The sequence below is a fragment of the Ailuropoda melanoleuca genome, chromosome 2, assembly GCF_002007445.2.
Source record: "Ailuropoda melanoleuca isolate Jingjing chromosome 2, ASM200744v2, whole genome shotgun sequence".
Taxonomy (NCBI): Eukaryota; Metazoa; Chordata; class Mammalia; order Carnivora; family Ursidae; genus Ailuropoda; species Ailuropoda melanoleuca.
Window position 1 is genome coordinate 162,014,326 of NC_048219.1, and position 26,896 is coordinate 162,041,221.

At 39.1% G+C, this 26,896-nt stretch overlaps 1 protein-coding gene across 10 annotated transcripts in view; it reads right to left on the reverse strand.

Annotated features, from left to right (window-relative positions):
• Window positions 1-206: 206 nt before the first annotated feature.
• Window positions 207-26,896, reverse strand: part of ANKRD44 (ankyrin repeat domain 44) — a 239,429-nt gene continuing 212,739 nt past the window's right edge. For 6 of the 10 annotated variants that reach the window (XM_034654901.1, XM_034654900.1, XM_034654894.1 and 3 more), the window contains 10 exons: window positions 25,184-25,271; window positions 24,052-24,169; window positions 22,398-22,614; window positions 18,992-19,079; window positions 11,878-11,961; window positions 10,840-10,985; window positions 10,308-10,390; window positions 7,941-8,023; window positions 6,886-6,977; window positions 207-4,526 (listed from right to left, as the gene is read on the reverse strand). In XM_034654901.1, the coding sequence (XP_034510792.1) occupies window positions 4,279-4,526; window positions 6,886-6,977; window positions 7,941-8,023; window positions 10,308-10,390; window positions 10,840-10,985; window positions 11,878-11,961; window positions 18,992-19,079; window positions 22,398-22,614; window positions 24,052-24,169; window positions 25,184-25,271 (1,247 nt within the window). In that variant the 3' untranslated portion in view covers window positions 207-4,278. The other 4 variants (XM_034654898.1, XM_019800490.2, XM_034654897.1 and 1 more) reach the window with 3 other exon arrangements.

Sequence of the window (26,896 nt, forward strand, 5' to 3'; positions counted from 1 at the left end):
ATAATACACACAAACAAACATGTTTGACTCCCCCACCCCCAATTGTGATGTTACAAACAGAAATAGCAAACCTGGAAATATTCTTCTATCTTGATTATTAACTTTCAAAATTTAAGGTCAGTTGGGCTTTGGTGGGGATAAAGATTTAAATGAGCGGGATAATTGATATAATAGCATAAATAGGAAAAATGAAAGACAAACACAAATTGCAACAATATTTGTACCGTTTTTATTTGTAAAAATAACCATCTGAATGCATTTCCATAGTATATTACAGTTAAGTACTTCATTACATTATTAGCATTCAGTAGTTGAAAAAGTATTAAACTGTGCTTGAAAAGATTCAGATTGGTTCAAAGTCATTCACTGAACTAAAAGTCATTTTCCTCATTTTTACAGTCACGACATTTACCAGAGTCATTCAACTCCAATTTACATAAGAAAACGTTACAGACAAAATCCCACTGAAAGCATCGGACAGTATTTTATGCTGTTACAAATATGTGATGCAAAATAGAACACTGGCACCAGATTTGTATCATCGTGCTTTGCAAAGATATATTGCACATGCTAAAGCATAACATATGTAGACAAAACTACCAAACAAAAGATATTTGCATTGAATTTTTAGATCACTGCATCAGAAACGCATAGAATTACATTTTTACACACACTCAGATTGTCACGATCTTAAAACGCTTTTCCCCTATAGCATTGACCTATGGTTTACCGTTTTGTAAGAAGAAAGCATTTTAGCACTGCAAAATTAAACATCATTCCTATAGAAAACGTCGGCATTTTCATTTCAAAGCAGGTAAAGGGGAAAGTGGAAAAAAGACACTTTATACATTCAAAGAAAGGCTGAAACGAAAACTCACTGGTATTATATTGCTCTGATAACACTCAAATGAAAAAAATACAAAACATTTCACAGAACATCTTCAGCATATACAAATATAAAAAGGCACTCTAACTTCATATTACAAGACAAAAAAAGGGATGAGTTCTTCAACCAACGCAACAGATAAGCAAACCAGGTTGCTCAACAGTACAGAGAATAACTAGTGCAGCAAATCTGTTTGATGTTCTTCTTCTAATTTCATAATAAAATTAAAAAAAAATCAAGCAGCTGTTTACTGCCTAAAGTACCAAAACATACTATGGTGCCCTTTTAGTAGTGATAAATAGAAATCCCCTGAGCTTTTTTACCATAGAATCAGAGCAGATTGTAGGCAATTTGGAGATAGTAATGTACTTACCAAGTATAGGCAGACACGGCGAGTTGGGAAGATGACGCGTGATCCCTGTGGCTATGCTTAAAATACAGTCTCAAAATCACACAGGTAAAAAGCACTAAACCACCAAGACTCAGTTAAAAGCACAATGTTTTTTGTTTTGTTTTTTGCTTAGAAAGCTACGTTGCAAATCTAGTTCTATTTCTAAGAGATATACTTTAAACACACAGAACTCATGGTTTTTGAAGTCACTTCCTAAAGAAAAAAATTTGGTCTTGGGGAATGGAGAAACAGCGAGAGAGCGGGAGAGAGATTTGATTCCATGAACAATTCACAGCGAGTGTGATTTCTTTTTGTTCCTTTGTCCTCTTTCTTTCTATCGGCGAGAGAATGGGGAAAAGTCAAAATGCAGCCGCGTGGAGAGAAATGTCCCATGGCCGGCACTGCTCTGCGGCCACCTTCCTCCTTCTCTGTGCTACTCTACGGGAAGAATGTGGACGCTGCTTCACCATTTCGAGCGGGCATTTCATTTCCTGCTTTAAACATCAATGGAGCAAGATTTCCATTCACTTCTAGAAAAAGACACCACAGTATACCGTGCTTCTTAAGCGTTGGATCTCCCTTACTTTTCAGTGTTTTGGTAAAGATAAGGTTGTTATTGCTCATTAGCAATTCATCTACTTTTTAAAAATTCATCTTCTCTAAACAAACAAAAAGGACAGAGGAAGGAGGGGGAACACAACACCAAGAATTTAAAAAACAATGTTGGTGGTGTCGAAAATTTCCAGTGAAATTATTACCAATTCTGTAAGTCCTTTGAACAAGTTCTCATTTGTGAAGAACCCAACGTGAGTTTTTAATTAAATCAGGATATTAAAAGAGTAAGATTAAAGTCTTTTACAGTTAGATGAAAAATATAATACAGCATGTGTATTTGATCCAGATATGCTAGAACACTGTTTTAAAAATATCTCACATACACTTTATAAAATAGGAATTTCCAGGGTTGAAAATGGAACTGATTATAAAACGTCAGAGTCCTGACAACATGTTTCTCTCCTGTTTCTTCCTCAAGTGGAAAACAGCACTTGAGCTGGTGATCTGTATTTTCCTCTCCTGGTACATGTGCTCACACACTGACATCACTTCCCATTAGGATACTGGGACCGTGTGGGATTTTCAGCGTGTTCAGAGTAATTTCCGTACATTTCTTTGGGCCACCTTTGTGCATATGAGCCACTACACACCTCAGTTCTCATCCCTCGGAAGAGCACAAGGACGGCAGTGTCTCCTAAGCTCTCCAGGCTGGCTACAGACCGGGGCTGCGCAATGGGCGCTGTACCCCTCTCCAGCCGCCATGCAAGAGCCTGCGGGTCGGCTGGAAACCTCAGCAGTGGAAATGCCGGGCTTGGCCCCAGGACAGCCGGCCAGCCAGCCCGGCGAGGGTCTTGCGCGCTTTTCTGCTTTTGTGTTAATCCAAGTAAGACACACAGCAGTTAAAACAGAGAACAAACAATGGATGTTTCCTCGGCCTTTGTTTCAGTTCAAATAAATATAAACACATTTACATCAAAAGTATATGAACATTTTCTCTAGTTTGGCAAAAAAATAAGCCTTGGTCAACACGTCATCAGTTACAAATGTTAAGCCGTCAACTAGAAATCTGTGTCCTAAGAAATATAAAACACAACAAAGACTGTTACACAAAAAGATTACATTTTAACTCCATAGAAAAGCTACTTCAGTTCTCACTTCCATTTTGAAGGAAAGCAATTTAAATTCTTCCACTTTAGACCGAAGCATTTTGGTCCTTGTGTATAGCTGGTTGATGAACTACAGACATATATATACATACATATACATATGTGTGCGCGTGTTATGTGCATAATGTTTAAAGAGTCTCATTCTTCTTTTTGTACAGCTATTCCAGGTGCAGAACGGGGTCCATTTGACCTAGAAGCTTTGGCAGAGGGAGCAGACACAGTATTCACTATGTTGATTTGATCATCAAGCAACTATCAATTGGCTTTAATTTCCACATCACCCATTTCTACCTTCTGTTTCGCACCTTGTTTCCTTTTGTAGTCACTCTTCCACTCACTTGGCATGACCTTGACTGAGAAGCTCATTTAACACTTTACTACTAACAAACAATGCTGATGGTTCTGATGTTTTTAAAAAGTTAGCATTCTGATTTAAGGATGAATTAACAAATAGATAAAGGGTAGTCTCATATTAAATTTGCATATGTCTCAAAGTTCTGGTGCAATAAAACTTTTCACCTGAAACGTTATTAGATAGATTTGGATTCAATCAGCTGGATGAAAATTAGTGACAGGCTTGTTACAGGGAGTATTGGGGGCCATACTTGTATTAAATGAAAAAAAGCAACTTCAATTTTCAGTGAATTTTTCCATTCATCTGGCTTTCATAAACATCCTTGGAAAGAAGTTCTGGATATTTAAGTGCTTACTACAGAGAGGATATGAATAATTGGACTCCCTTAAAAAGATTATTACAGGCATCATTTCTGAAGATGAACACCTTTACCTTTGGCTTTTAGTGAGGAAGTAAACATCAAAGTGAGAAGAGGTTTGAGGCAATTCCTATCCACCTTTTCCCTCCCCTCCCCTCCCCTCCCAAGGGACATGAACGTCACATTGATATACTTCTGAGAACTCACTACTGAGTGAGTAAACAAAAAAAAATTCTTTCTAGAGAACAGCTCCCTCTCTATTGCATCGTGCCAAAAGAAAAAGAATTGAATGCATTTTTTACTTCTTACTTAAAATGAGAGGTAGACTTGCACAGAAGTATCTTAGATCTAAGGAAAACATGAAAACAAGCAAAAATCAGGGCCCATTGGTGTGAGTGCCTTGCCCTACAGCCTAGCTGCCTTCCCTGGGTTTGATTATTTCCTTTTCTACTGGCTTCTGGAAGCCCAGGCCCATAATAATACTCGAACACAACATAAACCTAGAATTCACGTGTCTTTCCCTTCTTCCAATATGGGTGATCAAGGAAAAGCTTCTACAGTCCAAAATCAAAAGGTTTCGGAATCAGAGTCATTTTCATTGTACCCATCCTCTGAGCCTACGTTGTTACTGCACAGGCTAACCATGCTACCCAGATTGGAGAGGGTCGTCCTGCTCAAATTGTCTTTTTTAAAACAAACGAAGTTGACAGCCGTCATTGTACTGGAAGGAGAAAAAGGCATCATGGTAGCCAAAATGAGGGCCAGGCAGTCAGCCACGTCTTTGTTAGGAGCACAAGCCAGGGCCGGGGTATGACCTGGGCGTAAATGCAGACAAGGCAGTGGTTAGTCCAGGAAATCCAAAGGCGGCGTGAGCATTCCACAGTACATCTCATACGACCTCACACGTGGAGATGTATGTCGAGTTAGAAATCATGCCAGGCCAAAAGGAGTTACTTCCCACAAGTCATGCTAGGGGCAGGCTAAAGGGAACTGGGAGGGGGAAACATGGGGGTTTTGGTTTTGGTTTTTCAGTTTACATGACAACAAGCACTATGTTATCCAAAGTTAGGCAGAATTCTAGTCTTCATCTAAGGAACAGAAACACGAGGGGGTAGGGGTGGGACACAATTCCACACACACACACAAAAACCCCCAAAACAAAGACAAACAGCAACAGGACAACCACAAAGGTGTTTCCACTTGAGAGCACACGCACACCACGCGCCTCAGGCTCGGGCACTCTCATTCTGAGAACAATGACTTTCCATAGAAGGTAATTGTGCGTCAGATCAGAAAAGACAGAGAAAATCAGACGTCCGTAAAAGTGACTAATGTCATTTTGCTGCTTTACATAAGTTTATATAAGGTATATACCAACTAACTCATTCCAGGAAAATGGAATCGTTTGAGCAGATCAGACAAGAAAGCACTGGTTGTTCATGATTTAAAATTCACTATCATTTAAGAGAAATTTAACAGAATTTTTTAGAAGAGCAACACCAACCAGCCAAAGTCCCAAAGCCCGACTGTGACAGGTGTGGGAAAATGACGGTAGAGTCATCGTCTACCATTTAGACTCGATGGGTCCTATCCAGAAGAGAAAACTACCTTCACACATGAAATTCATGCAGAGGGAGGTAGATACATTCTTTGACTTAATTACTACCTTTATCCAGTCTTTATTCTCCTGACCTAAAAGGGTTAGCATATCTCCTCTGCTGGCAAAGTTCCTACTACCTCTCACTCATTTATTCAGAGGAAGTGGCTCAATAAAACTCAACATTTTGTCAAGTTTTATCAACACTTGACCTAGTTTCTGCTCCTCCCCCATCCCCCAACAGATCCTTCCTCTCTCTGGTACGAAAACAAATAAGAATCGACAGGTATCTGAACATTCCATTCCATGGAGGTCATTGATGAGTAAAGGATTTACAAGTGTAGTGCTGTTCAAAACTGCCCCAAGTTGTTCCCAGGCCTTTGGGGTGCAGCTGAGCTCTGAGAAAGGCCTCAGTTTCCCTGACCCAGGGCTCTCTTTCTCAAGGTTGCTATTGGCAGCACAAGCCTTAGATGCAAGAGGCTTACAATGGAGAAAGACAAAACTAATTTATTTTGAGCTCTTTTGGTCATTTTGAAGAAAAATTGTGGACTTCTGCATGCCAACTCTAAGATATATAATAGCGATAAGAGAGTGAGGGGGAAGGGGGGGAGGGACAACCAAGGAGACGAGGTAAAGAGAGAACTTTCTGCGCCCCCTAGATGAGTCAGGTTGGGGACAGAGCAGGGTACATGCTAGGATAAACGGGGCTGCAAAACAAAAACTAATAGGAATTAGCTAATGATGTCATATGGCTAATGCTTACTTCTGAGAAACAGGCATGGGCTGCTAGTTCCAATACCTGTAATAAGCAGTTAATTGAGTTATGTTAATGATAATACTTTAATTAAATGCCACAATTAATGCCACATTTAAAAAACTACATCATTCATAAATATCCAGAAGTTCATCTTTTGCACCCCACAGTTAACAGGCATTGCGCACAAATGGTAGTTTCGCACAATTCTGTTACTCATTAGCTTTCCAAATTTCTTAGGAAGCAGAGTAGAAAGCTTCTGTTGAGAGTTAGTTCATTTAGAAAAGGAATGTTACATAGATCAGGAGAAGCTTTCAAGCCTAAAAGGTCATTAAAAAATTGTAGTCATGTTCCCCAAATATCCATACTGAGAATATGAGTTTTGATCTGTTCTTAAAAAAAAAAAAAGTTTGATCTCAGAATGAACTGAAATACAAAGACCTAGGTTTTCCTTTGAGCCCTTGACATGCACTAATGACAAGTGTGGTCTCTAACTCTCCAGCGTCTGCAGTTAGAATTCCGAATGCCTATCTGCCGGCTTCTCAGTGCGTTGAAAGCCCTGGAGCCACCGCGCCGAGGAGTTAGAGACCAGCTGCTGGCGCCACATGCAGAATGGAAGGCACTGGTGGGCTACAGGTGGACTATGTGCTTTACAAAGACAGACAGGACAAACTATCCCCGTTTGATTTCTCACACACAGAAACTTCCAAGGGGGGGAGAGAATTCTTACTGCCTTTTTAATGAGCTCCTATCATTCTCATTTTCCTCTGGCTTCACAGCATAAGGAAGGTACCCGTGATAACTGCTTACTTTTCCCACTCACCATTTTCATCCACAGCGAGTACACAGGCCCCTTTGGCCAACAACTCCTCTACGACCACCTTCAAGCCATTTCGTGCAGCAACGTGGAGGGGTCTGAAAGGAGACAGCAGCCAGTGTCAACGTGATACATATTTGTGTAAGAATGTGTCATTTTGGGGAGCGGCATTGCTAAAAGGAAGAACGTACTTAAGAATCTATAAGGAGTACATGAATATCTTTACTTTTTTAAATAAAAATATGTGTCGACCAGATCTTTCTCAGGTGTTAACGATCCAACATCCAACTGTTCTTCCATGTTGGCCCAGATTTCTCTGCAGATATGACAAATATTCTGAAGCTCAAACAACCTCAATGACAGTAGATAGGAAGCCAGAAAAAGAATGTAAGCTCCAGTATGCTTTCTAGAGGTACTTTACCTCTTGCTTTCTACTCCAGCATTCAAATCACTGTTTCACACAGTCCATCAACATGATCGGTACTAATATCACCCATATATGTGTATCTTAAACCTCGTTATTACTAAATGCACTAAATGGTATCTTGTTGAATTTAGAATACCTTAAAGAATAATGTCAAACCCAGTATATTTATTTCTGCTATATACTTCTTAAGAAACTAAATGGAAAAAAAATCCTAATATTCCTTTGCCCTTAAATGCATAGGTAATTTCCTAAAATGAAAAACAAATCAGCTTTTAGGTTTTTCATGCTGAGGATTACACTGAATTATATTAAAATATAATTAAGACAAACTGCTTAGAAACTCTTCAAATGTATTCTGGGAATGTGATTTATAAAACTGTCATTTTCCAGTAAGAATACATAATATTAATATATTGTATTACAAAATTCTATGAAGGCATAACAAAATAAAGATTCTAACTAAAAATGTCTGGCTTGGTCAGGATTTGTAGTTATGTGACTATACACTTCGTGAAGGAGAAGCCACGTCTGTGTCTTTCACCACTGTATTAGCCCATACATAGCATACTCTTTATATTTGTTGAATAAATGACTATGAATCTGGTCTAAATCAAACTTTAGAAGTCACACTTACGTCTGCAGTGCATTATTTTTTGCATTAATAAGGCTCTCGTCTTGTATCTTGTCAAGTATTAACAAGGCACATTTTTCATGACCCTAATAAAGAAAAAAAAATGATAAGAAACATGGGACAGAAACAGAGAAAAGCTCCTGAAAAATTACTTCATTGTGCTTTAAATTTAAAATGAATGTCATCCTTCTAAAAACATTTTATAAGGCAACTTTCTGAGTAATTCCCTTTTCTTCTAAACAGCAAATGGCTAAAGGACACTAGACTCTCAAAGATTCTCGATAAGGTCTATTAGGACTTGACTAATGTAAACCTGATCTAAAATATTAATATTTCTAAGGCAACTGCGGAAGTATTGTTCAGGGAGCTGAAGCAGACACGAGCTCAGCACGGTCGGCCGGCACACAGGGGGCAGAATTCGGAGCATCCTTTAAATCCACCAACACTATTTTTTAAACATATGTCAAGTCCCATCTCCTTCCTCAAGCCCTCAATGTCCACTTCAGTGATCCATCTACCCTTGAAATTTCCATTACATCTCTTATTACATTTATCATTATGTACTGCCTTGTATTGTGAAGGGACTCTTGAGGAAAGCTCATTCTTTTCTTTCTCAATCAGGGGAAGATATCCTTGAATCTTAAAAGAGATGGTTGATAATTAAAAAAAAAAATCAACGGGAAAGTCAGAGACCCTTTCACGATTTCAGGCCTATGCCCTGTTAAGGGGTCATGGTTTCCTAAACCCTTGCTACTCAAAGTGTGGCCCACAGACCAGCAACATCAGCTTAGCCTGGTGTTACATGTAACTAATGAATCACTGAACTCTTCATCAAAAACTAATGATGTTCTATCCAGTGAATAACTGAACATAATAAAAAAAAGAAAAGAAAAAGAAACGTTGACCCTCAAGCCCCACTTCAGACCTGCATTTTTACAAGAGTTTCTGGGGACTCATTTGCACAATAGAGTTTGAAGAACGCTGCACTTCTCTTCATGAGAACACTACACCTTGGAATAAACTTCATGAAACAGAGCCCTTTCTGGGGTTTCCATGGGCTTCCCAGAGCAAGAAGTGAGAAAGTGAGACCACTGAAAGGAAAAGCCAAAGCATCTGGTATCACAGACGACACCTTTCATACCGTCACTCTGTGGAAATAAACCATCACCACCGGGGTTAGAGGGAATCACACGCTAGAACGCCTTCAAAGGGAGTCCCTGAAACGTGATTTCAGAAGCGTCCACAGAATTTTCATTCCCACACATGGTTGCTGGAGTGTAAACAGCTGTGATCTTATTAGACGCCCACTTGGGCTTAAAATTGTTCATAGCTTTACACTCAATAATTTTACATGTAGGGATTTATCTTAAAGGAATGAGTAAAAATTCTTTAAAAGAAAATTCTCTACAATTAGCATCACCTCTAGTGGCATGTATTTGAAAACAAGCAAATGTCTAACAACTGGGGATGGGTGGAATACCATACATCTTCCAAACCATGATATGAATTGATACCTAAAAGAAAGATATTCATGGGCGCCTCGGTGGCTCAGTCTATTAAGCATTGGACTCTTGATTTCAGCTCAGGTCATGACCTCATGGGTGGTGGGATTGAGCCCCGCATCAGGCTCTGCGCTCAGTGGGGAGTCTGCTCAAAGATACTCTCTCTCTGCCCCTCCCCCTGTCTCTCTAAAATAAAGAAATAAATCTTTTAAAAAAGATTCATTCATAAGATATGATTCAGTAACAAAAGCAGGTTTTAAAACATCATGATCTCACTTCTGTGAAATTGTATATTTATTTATATATCATTTATCTTTAACAGAAGCAGGAATCTTGAGCTACACATGAACATAATTCCATTAAAGAAACAAAAGTCAAAAAACCTCAAACACATTCCTTGCATTTCCTGGTGCATAAGCACCAGGGCAGAGGGTAGAAATGCACATGAGCGCACTTATTTGCCTCAAAGGAGAGTATTTTTTTAGCTGTGTTATTACAATGCCTTCAAATGGAACAAAATGAAAACAGTGGACCTGCTTATGTTTTAGAAGCCATGTAACTATGGTCCTAACCTGTGTTTAAAACCGAGATGATGTGGAACTACGCCCCCTGGAGACAGATGCAGTGGCAGCCTCAGGACAGACCGCGAAAGAATGGAGGTGGCAAATGCCGTGAAAAGTATATCCTCATCTGTCCCTCCGTGGGTCTGCCCTGTGCTTCCTCCCTTCCACTCTGCTTACAGCTGACAACACCCTGGGAAAATGTGCATCTTAATTAAGAGCCCTGATACACACTTCTGATGTAGCATTTAAGTGGCATGACTATGATTCCAACACTAAGTAACACTGTTTTAAATTCATTTACATACTTTGCTACTAGCCAAATGTAAGGGTGTATTCAAGTCTTTATCCTTTACAGTCAGATCAGCCTGGGCAGTGTTCACCAAAACATCTATAGAAAAAGTCAAAAGAGAGTTTACTTAGATGACATGCTAATTACAATAACACATTCAAATTAGTATGACCACATCATCATACGTAATGCTTTTCAAGGAAAAAGGAAACATTTACTGCCCTATTGTTCTATTGAAATCCAAGGTCTATAGACATTAATTTTAATTGTCTTTGTAGTTTTGTTTTTTCCAGGTAAAATCATTCTGTTGCTGTATCTGGTCCTAAATGTGGAGACTTTTCACTGCATAAAGATTGGTTCACTTTGACAAGGTCCACCAATCATCGAATAACAGGGGACTGAAGACAATTAGCAAGTAGAATCAAGTGGCTTAAATACAATGGTGGCCTTTTTACATGCGTATACCAAGAGAATAACCTACTTCTCGATGTTAGGTTACTCCGGTTTGGGTTGGGCATGAATGCGAAGCCCACCAGTCAAACACGTACCCACGGCGCCCGCCTGCCCGTTCTCAGCAGCCATCATCAGTGCTGTTTTCCCTGAATTGTCTGCTGCGTTCACTTCAGCATTGTGTCTCAGAAGAAGCTGCAAGCACTCCACGTGGTCAGCAAACGCTGCCGCATGAAGTGGCGTCCTAATGATTTAAAACAAATAGGATTTTAGCTTCCTTTCAAGGTAACACACTCTCTTTCTGTATCCGCCTGAGAAACATGGGCACAGTGTCGTCTTAGGGATTTAAAACTCCCCAGTTTACAGAGACAACAATTAGGCCCTCTCTAAAGTAGTTGATTTTTCTAGGAGCACAAATGGGTATTATTTATCAAAACTGAAAATTAAATCTAAAACTTCATCTCCTAGACATACTTGGTCATGTGAACAGATATACTAGACCGTTCACTGAACCACTCTTTGAAATAGTAAAATATTAGAAACAACCTAAATGTTCTTCAATAGAAGGCAGGCTGGTTAAATGTCTATCCATTCAATGAAGTAATATCCAGCTTTAAAAAGAATCTGGTAAATCTATATATTCTGGTATGAAAAGTTCTCCAAGATACACTAAAGCAGAGCATTGCAATAGAATTCTCCCATTTTCATAAAAAGAACATAAGCATATATTTTCATATGTTTGTAGCTACGTACAGAAAATATTGGGGAGAATATAAAAATTTGAAAAGAACAGTTTATGGTGGTTTTCTCGATGGAAGAGGCTGGGGCTTCTGGGCTAAGAATAATTTATCCTAATTATAGGCTCTTTATTACATTCAATTTTTAAAAGCCATGCTTTTAGAGCTGCCTGGCTCGTTCAGGAGGTAGAGCAGGGCTGTGAGCTCAAGCCCCATGTTGGGTGTAGAGATTCCTTAAACAAAATCATTTAAAAAAATAAAAATAAAGAAAAAAAATTAAAACATGCTTTTATGTTACTTCTTCAATTAAAAGATAATAAATGTTTGGCTACTTTGCAAGCACAAGGCAGAGCCCAAGATTGACCAAGACAAGAGGCATGTCATCTTAGGATCGCTTACCGGCCTTTGTCATCTCTGCAATTGACAATACTGGAGTCTATGGCCCCAAGGAGCAATGATGCACAATTCTCATGATCATTTATTCTAAAATGAAAATAGATTTTACATTTAAAATTTTTACATTTTTAAAAAATTATATCTCCCCTCCTACTCCATCTTCCTATGCACTGTATATTTAATAATCTGACACAGTTAAAAACGTCTGATGCAAAATTCTGTGGTTTTTGTTCTGTTCAAATGTTCAAGAAGACAATTCAGGTCATACAAATAAACTTTACTTAACCCTTTACGAGGCAGGCAGTCTTCAAGCTCAAGAGTTTGAAGAACTGCTCGCTTCGTGAAGTGTTTAACAATTCACCTGAATTGTCTTCTTGAATCATTTGAACAGTTTTGATGATGACAGTGGGATTCGATGCTGACTACTGACAGTCTGCAGGAGGAGACACAGAGACAAGGCACCTGTTGAACCCTCTGGGTTCACTGTTCCTCTTGTTACCAAGGGCTGAGGGTGAGTCACTCTTGGATTCGACGTCTCCTCCCTTGTGTGCAACTCTCTAAGCCAAACAAACTTTATCCAAAACTTTTTAAGGGAAAGGGGTTCATTAAAGTTCCCAGAAAGATTCTGTGATGCAGGGAAGGCTCTGGGACAGCTATAGTGGGCGTTCACAGCAGGTGGCAGCCGCTAAAAGACTAAGAGGGACTTTGAAGTAAGTTCACAACATAAATCACTGGGAGACTTGGGGAAATAAATTAAGACAAAAATGCAGACTGTTTTGACCAATGGCACATTAATATCTATGTAGGAACGAGCTGGACTATTAAAAGCCATTAGGGCATCCACCATTGTAAAGAAAGCTTGTGAAGAGTAATAGACCTATTGTTAATGAGGATCTCAGCCAAAGCCACAAAATTGATGGGCATGAGTTGAGCACTTAAAAGCTGTTAGAGTGATCACCACGAAAATCTCAGACTCTCATAATAGGATCAGTTGGTTATGGAACACGTTAGATTAACACTAGGTCACTCACCAACCTCAAGAAAACTTCCATGCAACAAGGTACACTGTAAAACATCAAACAAATCCCAAACCCAGTGGCACATCTCTCTTAGGTATGTTAATTTGGCTCCAAGAGATTCAAGGCTTAGCTAAAGAGATGAGATCCTCAAGTTTCAGAGAACTGAGCACTCTGCCTTCCAGCTTATTTTATGTCTATGAACTGTGGTCCTCGAGGCTATAGATACCTACAAAAATGGCAAAATCTTACTTAGACAACCCAGAATTGCAATGGCCAGCATGGGGAATGTTTCAGTTAGATAAGATCGTTCATTTAAGATCGTTCATTTAAAGAAGTACACTTGAAAGCAAGGGTCCCCAAGTCAACAAAAAGAATGGGATACCTAATTTAATTGCTATGCAGAATCTTCCAAAAAGCTTCAAGTTTCCAAAATAGCTTCACTGAAAGATTCACTGCCAAGGCTAATGAAAAATTAAAGACACAAGAGGTACCTAAAACAAAGACTGTAAGACTGATATGACTCCTCCTACTGCCCTCTAGCCTCCTCTACCTGAGTGCTCGCAGGTTACTAATCCTCTATCAGAATCGCCTTTCCACTGTGAAGAGGCTACACCATCAGAAACAAGTCTTTTCAAAGTTAGTGGCCTTATTGCTGTAACTGCTCCAAGGCCAGAAACCTACAAAAACACCTGGGCTTCCCCCATTGCACCCTCATCAAAACAGTGGCTCCGAAATTGGTGTCTCATTTGCAATCCACCAGGACACTGGAAAAAAGATTGACCTAGAAGGTTTTGTGCAAATCCTCTGATAGCAACTCAAATGCCCCCCTCTATGGGTCCCTTCCAGTGTTCATAAGATGCCAGAGGACTTTCCAATCAACTGCCACCAGTTATTCTAACAGTCAAGGGCAAATAAAATTAAAATTGATGGAAAAATCTTGCCAGATTCTGGTAGCCAGGGCAATACCCTCTACTTTAAACCCTGTTCACTCCGGAGCCTGCAGATAGGACCTGGGAAAACCAGCAGCAGAAGGCAAAGGGTGAGAATTCTTACCAGGTTCAGCCTTCCTGGTCTCTGCAGCAGCTGGTCAAGGGGGAAAGGTATAATTTCATGTTGTCCCTTCCTTTCCAAAATCAGACTCTTGTGACTTTGATTTTCAGGTACCCATTGGTTATTGATCCTTTTCTATCCCAGGGACTGCTATTGCCTCCTAAATCCTTCTTTTTTTTTTTTTTTTTTTTTTTTACTATCTTGGGGAGGTAGCTCTGGATCTTGGGAAAGTAGTATCTTTTGCACCATCTTTGGGGGCATTTTGCATTCATGGTTGTTCAATATTGCCAGGAATAGTTACAGTTTGTCCTGGCTGAAACTTGACAAGATATCTGAAAGGCTTTTTTTTTTTTTTTTTTTTTTTTAAGTAGCTTTATGGTTGGTCAGAAGTTGGCCAAATAGGAAGCTGATATTCAGAGCTTAATAGTAACTTTCTTTAGGGCTTCCCAGTAAGCCAAAATGAAACTATGTACCTGGGGGTGAGGGGTAGGGAATGGGGGGCATTCCAAAGACAAACAGCTCTAAATCTAGAACAAAGGAATCATTTGATTTCTACCTGAGTTGAAGGAAGATCTCCTTGATATAAAGAAGTAAATTAAAGATAATGTAGTGGGATGAGTGGGTCAGCCCCCCCTTTTTTTTTAAAGATTTTATTTATTTATTTGACAGAGATAGAGACAGCCAGTGAGAGAGGGAACACAAGCAGGGGGAGTGGGAGAGGAAGAAGCAGGCTCATAGCGGAGGAGCCTGATGTGGGGCTCGATCCCATAACGCTGGGATCACGCCCTGAGCCGAAGGCAGACGCTTAACCGCTGTGCCACCCAGGCGCCCCTCAGCCCCCCTTTTTTTGAGTAATTAAAATCAACTCTCCTTGCCTTACAAATTGAGTTTTCAAAGAACAGAAAAAGCTCACCTCTCCTATTTTACCAATCCCCAAACCTCTCTTATTCATCTCAAAGGGCTTGTAGGTATCATAAAATCCTTCTTGGAGGATCTCGCATTCTTTCCCTGTGCTTTGAGATGTACCCAGTCTTCTCTAGGAACTAGGATCTAGGCCATCTCTTTGAAATGGGAGATAATTCTTATCAGAAAAAGAGACTATTTGGAAACTAGGAAAATAAAAAATCTTAAGTCTTGATGGGCACTGGGTGATGTATGGAATTGTTGAATCTCTATATTGTACACCTGAAATGAATATTAACACTGTATGTTAACTAACTGTAATATAAATAAAAACTTTAAAAAAGCACTATAAATTAACTATACTGGAATTAAAATTTTTTTTAAATCTTAAGTTTTCTCAATATTAGTAAAAAGTTTAAGCCATCTGAGCAGGTAACCTTAACTTATTCCATTTGCCAGAAACACAATTTGGATCTGTGGGTTTTGATTTTTTTTTTTTATTAATAAACTAGTGAGTTTGCAATATCATACCTGTGTAAAGGCTAAAATTCAAAAACAAAAGTTATTAGATTTCTGTTCATGTCCATCTATATGCGTATGCATGTTTATGTATATATGTTATGTTTTTTTCTATCTCCAGATGGTATTGCCAAAATTGATTTGTAAAAAGCTCTATTTAATTGGCTAAATGAACATTAAGCACTTGGGGAAGCTGGGTGGTTCAGTCAGTTAAGCATCTGACTCTTGGCTTCTGCTCAGGTCATGATCTCAGGGTGGTGAGACTGAGCCCCTGCATGGGGCTCTGCTCAGTGTGGAACCTATTAAGATTCTCTCTCTCCCTCTCCTTGTGCACCCCCCAAATAAAAAAAAATGAGATAATAAAAAAAGAACATTAAACACTTATATAAGTCAAGTATACTCTCAGAAATATAGAAACTAACCCAAATGTTTTTCAGGTTCACATGATCTAGGTTAATCTTTGGTAAACAAGGACTAGCTTTAAGTTGGTTGGTTTAATTAAAACAGGCACGTCTTCAGCGTTAACAGCATTTATAATGCAGACATAAAACTTTTATTCTACCTAGGTTTACTAAAAATCAAATAAGCTCTTGTTATCACTGCTACAGAATGTGTCAGCCAGAAAGATAATTTAAGATGATGGTTAGCTGTTTAATCTCTCATGAAATTTTTACGAGTGATCTAAACATAATAGTTAAGAATAAGAAAATTAAATAGATGTAAGTAAGATGCAAGTTTATAAATAAATTTTTCAACAATAATTATGCTTTATGGTATGTGTACTTAAAAATAGTTTCCAAAAATGTTTTTGGTAATGTGAAACCTTAGTTAAACTGAGATACATTAAATGATGGATATTATTGACTTCTAGATCATTTCCAATGAATATAAAACTCTGAAACATTATTACCAAACATAGATTTATCCACTTTTGGCTTCCTTTGAGAGAGGAACTACAGGTATTTGGCTCCATTAGGAAACATGTTTTTGTACCACATTGAAAAATGTGCTATGAGGAAGAATATACTCGTAGAAATTATGAAATTTATTTATGAATTTGCCAATCAACAGAATGCTAATGTAACTGACAATCTATTGCTCACTTCTTAGTTTTCACTAGGAATTAAGGATTCTAGGAGTTAAGAATTTTAATCAATTAAAACTATTAAGAAATAATAGTGAGAGAAAATAACTGTGTAAGAAAAGAAGGTAATAAAAGTAGAATGTATTTTTTTGGATAAGGAAAGGTATGAAAGACATGGTCTTTGTTTATTTTTTTGGTAAGAAAAAAGAGAAAGTATTTTTGTCCTAAAGTAAAATGACCGTTTGTTTTTTTTCTGGAATGAGAAAGAGAGGGAAAAAGCAGGACAAAATCTGAATGGATATAAAAAGTTGTAAAAAATCTGTGGAAAAGGAATCTTAGAAAAGGAATTCTGTGTGGTCAAGCTGGCTAAGATTGGAATGGACTTATTTAAGCTTAAAAACATGAGTTTTAATATCAAAATCACACTAGTGAAAAATTAGAATTTGGTTTTCTCTCTGTTAAAGGAACAAAGGGTTTTGTTTTGTTTTGTTTTAGATTAGTGATCTGCTCTTAATAAGAAACTGAAAGTAAAGGTTTTGGGGTTTTGTTTTGTTTTTTTAACCTTTTAAGTGATCCTACTGAGAAGCAAAGATTTTGTGTCTTACCAAAATAATTTACTGTGCTTTAGGCTATTTTATCAATTCTTTAATTACTTAAGAAAACCCAGTCTTCTTAATATTAAAAGAACTAAGGATGGTTTTTTGTTTGTTTTTCAGCCACTATGTAACTTTCTGTATTTATCTTTTTTTTAATAATATTTATTTTGTTATATTAGTCACCATACAGTACATCCCCAGATCTTGATGCAATGTTCCATGTGTATTTATCTTTAAAGTCTTCAGCTATCACTTTGGTTAAATGGATAACTAAGTACTGCTGCACAGTGACCTATGATCCTACTTGATCAAGTGTTTTAAAGCCTTTTGATATTTTTGACAAATAAATAAATGCATAAGTAGGTCAATAACCCAACTGGCTTAAAGAAGTATCCTCTCTTTGGGATTATTTCTTAACTTTTGTGCTTCTAGTTGCTTTGGTTCATGGGGACCCTGGTTTAGGAAATGTCCTGCAAACCTTAGGAATACTTTCACTATTAATAATTATCTTCCTGGTCTGTTGCTTCCTAGTTTGTTCTCTCAAGGGTTCTAGGATGAGTGTATGCAGCCATAAGCCAACTAACAAGTGGTCTCCCTCCATCTAGAATGTAAACCTGACAACATCTCCTGTGAAATAGAGACTGAGACCCAAAGAGACAACCGTAACTGAGACTAACTCTTGGTTGGCCAGAGGTTGACTGAAGTTGGGAGGAGGGAGAACTGCCAAACTGATCCCACATGAACCTTTTACTTGGTAGGCCAGGCACCACTGATCCTGGGGAACAACCTCAGCCAAAAACACCCTGAACTTTTAGGTTTCGTGTTCTTGTAAACGTTCCGTCTTCCCAGAGGTCAGACCATCCAGCTAAATAATTACTAAGTTACATAGGTGATTGCCCCATTCCTATGATACCTCAAATAAGGCCAGATATGTAACCCTTGCTAATTAGATATTTTTTATTCCTTCTCTTCCCTGTTTCTGATTCTTTATTTTGTGAAAACTTCCTGCTTTCTGCCTCTCTCTGCAGTTCTCTGGCCTCTTGCAAGTGGACACCGTCTGTTTCATGAAGTGTAAAAGTTTGTTTGTATCACTTCAAATGTCTTCTTTCATCATTTTAACAGTTCTAATGGCACACATCCTGGAGCCCCAGTGTTTCTTCAGAAACCCTACATCCAGGAAGGAGTTTACTGTGCACTACTCAGGCAAGGTGTTATGTGTTAGGTTTTTGGGGGATACCAAAGTGACAAAGACATTGTTCCTCCAGATTTAAAATCACTCCTACTCATTAGTCCTTACTCTCTCTTTACTCATCCACTTTATGCCTCCAATATCTTTCAATCAAAGACCCAGCTGCATATGAACCCCACCAACAATGCAAAGAAACACAGGCCCCAGGTGGCCCCGTTCCCCCAGGCTGACCATGGAAGTCTGCCTTCAAGTCACTGTATTCTCTAAACAATGGTTCGTACTATGAGATGGCAGCAAAACGTACATTTATCAAAAAAGAATTTACAACATATGAAGAATGGAGAATTACAATATATACAAAGTTTTCCTGCCATAAAATGTCTTCCTAATCATCCACAGGCATATTGTTGTCAACCCCAACTTATTTTTAGAATTCGGTCCACAAATGTGAGGTACATCTGGAGAGCTCCTCACCTGGGGTGTAACGTGCCTCTTAGTTACCCACGACCCTTCATGCAGTTTCCCTCGGGTGACATGTGAGCCACCTTAGAACCGGGGCACTCCACAAAGAGCTCCTGGAAAATCATTAATGCTAGGGACCACACTTTGCTATCAGACCTATTTGCCATCAGAAGCAAAGTGGAATATATTGGTTTTACCTATAGTTTAAAAGCCTGTCCCTTCTCTAAAAGGCAATCTCTCTGTACATAGTTAAAAGAATTAAAGCATCACCATTAACTCCCAGCATTTTACTTACATTGCACAGTGCAGCGGAGTAAAGGGATTACCGATAAATTTGCGAAAACATTTTTGCTCCAAAAGTACCTCTATACAGTTTTCATTACCTGCAAGGAATCAAAAGAATTTAGAGACTTTCCAAGAAAGAAATTTTGTTCAACACAATCTTTTTTTTATTGTTAAATATTGAATTCTGGCTTATGAATTTTCCTGAATTGGCTGAATGTTCATTCTCCATGGAATAAACAAAATGCCAAAATGTCATTAACTACGCTCACAGGTGATCTGAGACATAATGAAACAGTGAAGGTCATATGTTCTAGAGGAGAGAAAGAGATAAAGAAGGGACCTCATTTGCAAGTGGAATAGATTCGATGTCATCCTTAGCTCTCAAGAGATAAATGCCTGACATAGATATGCCTCAGTCTGCCCATGTTTACAATAGGAAATTCTCCTTTCACCCACATGAATGGGTTCACTTACAATTATGCAACCTAATTCAGGAAAGAAGATGTGATTGACAGAAAACAGCATTTGAGATAATGCAGGTGAAAGGGCTTTGACTACAAAATACTATGTAAGTGTTTAAAATGGCACCAAGACCAGTTCCTGGCAAATAGTATTCACCCAGTAAGTATTTTTTTTTAATAAGTAGATGAATGAATGTGAAGAATTATTTTCAACAACACGACAATAGTTTCTAAATCAACTGAATTTGAGTTGAGTAAGGTCCCAGTTTTGTCAGCTTACTTGTTACGTGACTTAGGCAACCCACCTGGGATCTGTAAGCCTCAGTTTCCCATATAAAAAATCAGACTAGTAATGCCTGCCCTACCTATGTCACCGGATGATGGAGTTTTCAGTTGATAAAGGACCTAAATGTGGTTTGTGAGACAACGTGCATTTGTCAGAGCAAGAAGCCAATGTTATTTGGCTTTGGAATACAGACTATTGTCCTGAACCTCTCCTTGGCTGAATTTAGTGCTAAATTAGAGTTCACTTATGATTTATGCCAGAATTATGTAGATTGGATAATTTTAAGTATTAAAACACAAATCAAACCTTTCTTGCACCTGTAGAGAGAAAAGGTGAATGAAACTGCTTTTAGGAGGATGGAAAGCATATGAAGTAATGAATATAAAATCTCCTAACTTGATTCAAGGTATACTGTTTAGCTTTCCAACTACATCCAACCCTCACTCAAACAGTCCCAGACACTCCAACCCTTCTAGCGGTATGAATCCCCCCACAGGACCTCACTTAGGGCAGCTAAACCTACCATTGGTTGGAGACTATATGAATCCCAACCTAAAGTCTGTGTAGGGAGGACTGGGGACTCTTGCACAAATTTCAATATTCAAAGTCCTCAGTGGAGGGGAATCTGGGAAGATGGGAGCTTGAACCTCGGATCTGAAGACTGTAGTGGAAGGGTAATTGCTCGGGAGAGGACTGATCCTTCTCTCCTATGTGCACCAGAAGAGGCCTAAGAAGAGAGAGACATGCCATCCCCGCCCCACCCAACTGCAGGGGAGAGGATGTGGCTGGAATCAGCACTCTTATTGGGTCTTCCCCTTCCTGTAGGTTTTCTAGTGCCAGAGAGGTCTCGCTGCTTGACTCAGATGGTGGTTTGGGAGCCCTCATCCATTAGTGAGTGGGAAAAAAAAAATCACAATCTGCCAATGGCAGGGAAGGAGCATAGCCAAACTGAGCAGGGAGAAAACTTGGCTCTCACTGAAGAAAGGAGGACTCTAATGAAAGCATCATGAAAGGTCTGACATCAATACATGAGAGCACCCCAGAACCCTTCCACTCCTAATAATCGTAGATTCTGAGTGAAAACTTTAATGGAAGAATTGAAAATGGAAAAATAAAATTATAGAAACCAAGTAAGAAATATATGGGAAATTATCCACAAAAACTAAGTAGGGGGGAAAGAGCTTCTTAAGCAAGACTGGAAACCTACATGCAATAAAAGAAAACGTTTGACAGATCCAATTAATAAAAGTTCAAAATCTCTGCATGGAAAAAGAAATCATAAACAAGGAACAAAGACAAATGATAGACAGAGAGAAAACATTTGCAGCACACATAACAAATGGAGGATTCCTACTTCTAAGACAAGGTACTTCTACAAACATATGAGAAATGATAAACAACTCAATAGGAAAAAAAATGGGCAACAGATGAAAAAGGCATGTCCAGAAGAGGACAAGGAAATGCAAATATATAAATAAATACACTATCAGAGAAACACAAATTGAAATAACGAGATACCTGTTTCTTGCCCTTCAAATTGACAAAAATTTTAAAAAGATGGTATTGTCTTGGGCTGGCAAAGGCTTAAGAAAATAGTACATGTCTGTTTTTATATACATGTCTGATGGAGTAATACATTTTTATACTTTTTGCAAAGTAATATGGTATAATTCACTAAAATTAAAAAAAATATACATGTTCTCTTATCAATAATTTCACTTTTGGAAACTTATCTGACAGAATTTAAGGTACCATAATATGAACACACACACTGCAGCACTGCTTGTAATTGGAAAAAACCTGAAAGCAATCTGAATGCTCATCAACAAGGATCTGGTATGAATAAATAATAAATTCTCGTATACACACTCACACATGTGTATATCTATCCCGCTGCATGCTATAAAATATACAACTATTAAAAAGATCAATGTATACTGATATATATTGACTCGTAAGAATATCTGCAATAGAAACTTACATAAGCAGTAACAAAAAAAGAAAGTTATATAATATTTGTTATGTGATTCTAGTTTTTTAAAAATAGACGCACGTACAATTTGTATTTACTTATTATTCTCAAGGGAAAATTATGAAAGATACATACCGAATTACACCAGAAAGTAAACTTCGAAATGGAGACAATTTTGCTTTAAGCACTTCAGTATTTTTGATATGTTACAATTAGTATGCATTTTCCTTTTTACTCAAATAAGTGAAACAAAAAATTTAAAATCTCCCAAATAACAAGTGCAACTAAATAAACAGGGGATATAGGACATAAAAAGAAATTCAAAAAAAAAAAATCATGCATCTACTAGTAGACAACTGTGACAGATTATTACATCATATTTCTTTGTTTTTAGCTGTATTATTTTAATTCCTTATAGGATCTCTGGTTTACTCAGGTAAGCCAGAAACCCTGATTAAAATTAGTTATTTCAGTTCACCAAAGGTTCTGATTAGGAGTTACATGTTAGTGATTAACAAAAATAGGGCATCATGGTAGCCATGAAGGGAAAAGCTAAAAAAAAGGGGGGGCGTATCATAGATTCAGAAAGATTGGAAACCATGGTTTACGATGTTACACTATGTTCTCACCTCCACTGAGACCACAGTGGTTCTGGGCAGGAAATCTGTTGGAATCAGTCAAATGACAATCAACTCACCATTGTAACAAGCCCAGTGCAGCGGTGTGTAGCCCTGGTTATCTTTGAAAGAACAATCCTCCTCGGAAAGTGCCATCTGGAGCAGCTCGCTCAGCCATGTGGCGTGGCCGCGAGCAGCCGCATAGTGCAGGGGGGTCCTCCCTCTGGAATCTTTACAGAGAATCGACACTTCTTGCTCCAGCAGCATTTGCACACATTCCTCATGGCCTGTCATAATCTGATGCATTGCAATTAAAAACACAAAACACTCTCAGAAGGTCAGAGATCCAGGAAGCAAGGTGGTGGCTAAGTGAGGCTAGGCTCGGAGAGAGTGGACAGACCCCTGGGCCTTACGGGAAGCCGACTCTGTCCTACGTCAGAGGGCAGAGGGGGACAACGCCAGGGGGATTCATGACAGAGAAGTCTGTGAACACACCAGCATCTCAGAAACTTCTCTAGACTCTCCAAACATAAACTTGAAGGGTCTCATGACAGAGCAGAAAATACCGGCTTTTAGAATCAGGAAGGTGCAAGTGAAATTCTGGCTCCTGCTTGTAAAACGTGGACAAATCTATCTACCTCTCTGTGCCTCACTTTATCCATCTGTAAGTGGGAACAGTAATAATGACTCACAGATTGTTGTGAGGCCTAAAGAGCAGTGTAAAGGCTCCCAGCCTGTGGCTCTGCCCACAGGAAGTATTCAAAAAATAAGAACTATGATTATGATATTAATCACTTAACATTCTTTTTTCCATTTATCATTGTGTTCAGCACCATCCCCAAATAGCAATATTTTTTGTTTTTGTTTCATTTAGTTTGACATGTTTTTTAAAAATTTCAGCAGATGTGTATGAAGAATCATCCACAGGATACATATTTCAGCAGGATGCATACTTCAGGTGGGCAACTGTCACAGGATACATATTTCAGGTGGTGAATGGGCCAACATTTGTAATAAAGAACAATTAGAAATAGCATGGCTACGGAAAACTAGGTAATCATCAGAATAAATTATACCTTCTGCACACAATGGAGATTAAAAGAACGGGGCGGAAAAATATTTAGTGACATGGAAAAAGGTCCTTGATCTACTTAGTGAAAAAAAAAGCAGGTTCCAAATAGCATCTTCAGTATACTCTCTTTTTAAAATTCAAAACAAATCCATATACAGCAAAAAAGACTGGTGATACATACACCAAAAAGTAGTTATCTCCAGGAGGTAAGATTACCGGTGATTGTGATTTTCTTCTTTGAGCCTTAGAATTTTTTTTTTTTTTTGCAAATTTTCTATGATGTGCGTATAATCACAAAACAGAACCAATTCTACCGACAGCAGGTGTTCATGTGTCTATTATCATAATCTAACATGAGATCTGAAAAGCAGAGCCTAAAAGTACGTGCCATTATTTTACCTTTGCAAAATAATTTCTTTCTTTCTTTCTTTTTTGTCATCTCTACTCGACATGGGGCTCCAACTCATGACCCTGAGATCAGGAGTTGCCTGCTCTACCGACTGAGCCAGCCAGGTGCCCCTGTAATTTCTTTTTGACTGACTGAGATTAATTACGTATCTTAGGAAACATTCTTTTTACTAAGACTTCATATGTGGGGGAAAAAAGGAGGAAACAAGCTCCCTACAAAATTGCTTCTCTAGAGCCGAGGAAGAGGCACATACCCCTCTGTGTAGAGCTGTGCAGCCCATGAGGTCGACAGCGTCTACATTGGCTTCCTTTTCAAGTAACAGTGAAACAGCGTCAATGTGTCCATACGCTACGGCAAGCATCAGCGGGGTTCTAGGTGGAGAAATAAATCAGGCTTTTAAAAAGAAGATCAGGGAAAACAAACAAAAACCCATCACTGCCAGAGGGAGGACACCTCTCTCTTCTCTCTGTCTTTCTTCTTAACAATTGCTTAATATTTTCTGAGTGTCCCAGTCTGCTATATGCTGCATGGAACAAGCTATATCCATCCCTGATCTCTGAAGGCCACCTGGAATGGTGTCAGTGGAATGATCAATACAGGTGTGACAGGGGAAGGCTCCTTCTCAAACTGTCCATGTTAATCCCATCATTTTCAAACTGTGGCATTCACCAAATAATCACTGAGTAGGTAGTGTGTTTATGTAGGAGAGCAGCTCTACTTTCATAGTTTTCTATGTTGAACTTCTGCTCAAGATTTTATTTGATCGAAGCTTCATTGCTGTAAAGAAAAGTCTGACAAGTCTGGAGGAAAAAACAGAGTGTTGGGATCTGGGAGGTGAGGTTCTCCTTGGAACTCTGACACTAATTCATGCAGATGGAGTGAGTCACTCGTGCTTTGTTTTCTGTGCTGCATTTCCTATTTGTAAGGGAAGATTAGGTGGGGGGATGGGCTAACAGATAGAAAATACTTTGGAAAAACAAACACAGAAATGATAAAAATACAAAGGATTTTTTTTAATGATAGAGATAACCCTTGAGGTCTTTCCTACTGTCATTATTAATTTAAGAAATGGGAATGTACCAGCTGCAGAAGAGGGTAAAAATGGATACAAAGAAGAAACAAATGAAAGAAGGGCCAGGACTCATGGCCACAGACATAAAAAGGGGCTCTTTGTCATCAAGATACACCCCTTCCCATTCTTTTCTTGGGTATATCCTCTAGCACAAAGTCCCCTCATTATTCTAGGCCTCTCAACTATGACTTTCACCCAAATATATACCCCAAAGTAGAATTCAGCCTTCCACCCTCCTAGCTGTTTAACAAAATTAACCAGTTACCTGTTGTAGTTGAAATGCCAACCCCAGTCCCAGTTTAAGAACACTTACTGTCCTTTGGCATCTTTCACATCAATTGCTTCTGGGTTGTCTGCAATTTCTAGTAATAGCCGTAAACACAGTGTGTGACCATTAATTACTGAAAAAGAAAATAATGGACATTCTTTTAACAGACCAGCACTACACATATCCCTCCAAAGTGAAATCTATTTGGACTTTAAATCAGTCATTTTCAATTGCCGCTGACAGCGATCCCCAGGTTTCCAGTTCGCGCTAGCTGCTGGGCACATCATGCCCCAATGTTTGTGTTATTAGTCAATTCTACTTCCCCTTTCTACCCATCAGAGCACTTTGGTCCCCACCTAACTTCTTCCTGGTTCTTGTATCGAGAGATTGTTCCTGAAAAATGATGTTCTTTTTTACCTTCTCCTATGGGACTGATAACTTCTCCCGAACGCTCAGCTTAGTCTTTGTGCTCCTCTAAGAGAGTCACCCAATTCTGTATAATTCCGTGTCCAGCCTGCCTCCAGCCCTTCTTAAAAAGAAGGATGGGAGAAGAGGAGAAATGGGAGCAGAATAGAATGGGAGGAGAGGAGGCAAGAGGGGAGCAGAGGAGAGGAGGGAGGCAGATGCGAACAGGTCTTGCCTTTTTTTCTCTCCCAGTCACTTTACATTTGGAGGTAGACATTAGAGCAATGGTTGTGATTGATCAGCGGTGACTTGAAGCAAAACTTCACACCAGAAAGGTGTCGGCAGGCTCCTAGCTTACTGCTTCTTGACGGACCAGTGCCTCCCAGGAGACTCACAGATGCGCCCTCCGCGGCTGCAGGACAACTCTGCCCACGAGTTCCTCAAACTACAGCAAGGTTGGTTTCTCTGCCTTTGGGGACTCAAGTGGCTGCCACCTCCTGTCCCCTCCAGCCCCTCCGTTCTGTCCTTGACAGAGCTGTGACTGGGGCGCCTGCCTCACCCCTTCCCAGGGGCTGCCCCATCCTCCCCTTGCCCCTTCTTACCCTAGTGGGGGCTGCCCACAGGCAGAAAAGCTGGCCCTAACGTTGGCCTTGACCGGCTGGGGCCAAATACAAGCTTGTGCCCTAGTGCACTCTAGGCAAGATGCTACTTCGGGGAGTGGGGGTGCCTCCAGGGCTGGGAAGCAAGCCTCCTGGGATGATAATCTGCTGGGCTAAGGTATTTTCCTCCGGCTTGTTGAATGGAACTCACAGCCTTACAAAAAACATGGCTTTCTACTGAGGGAACAGGATGAGAAAAAATATGTTTAAAATTCCAAATGTGACCTTCTCTCCTTTCCGAACAATGAGAACACCATAAAACACATTGCTTTTACCTCATTACGGCTGTGGAGAGAGAGGGGAATAGATGCAGCTATGTTACTTGATAAAGGTTCTTTTAGGAGCTGCGTTTTACAGTTCTTTTTATTGCATGCCAGTCGTGAGAGGATGTTAATTTAACAACGACATGTTTTCCAGGGACAACGCGTATTAGAATTAGCTCACATTCATCGACACAACTCAAATTAACTACAGGAATAATGCCCACATTGTGTAGACCATTGCATTCAGCTCATTCAGCAATGTTCCATTTATGTATCTCAGGAGGAAATTTTGTGGCCTGGAGTACAGGCAATATACTGCTGTTGCTGTTGTTTTGTTTTTTCGTTTTAAAAATTACATCAAATCTATTACCACTGGTAAAATACGCAAGAATTCAATGTATGCTTAAAAGGAAATGATTAGCAGAGGACTG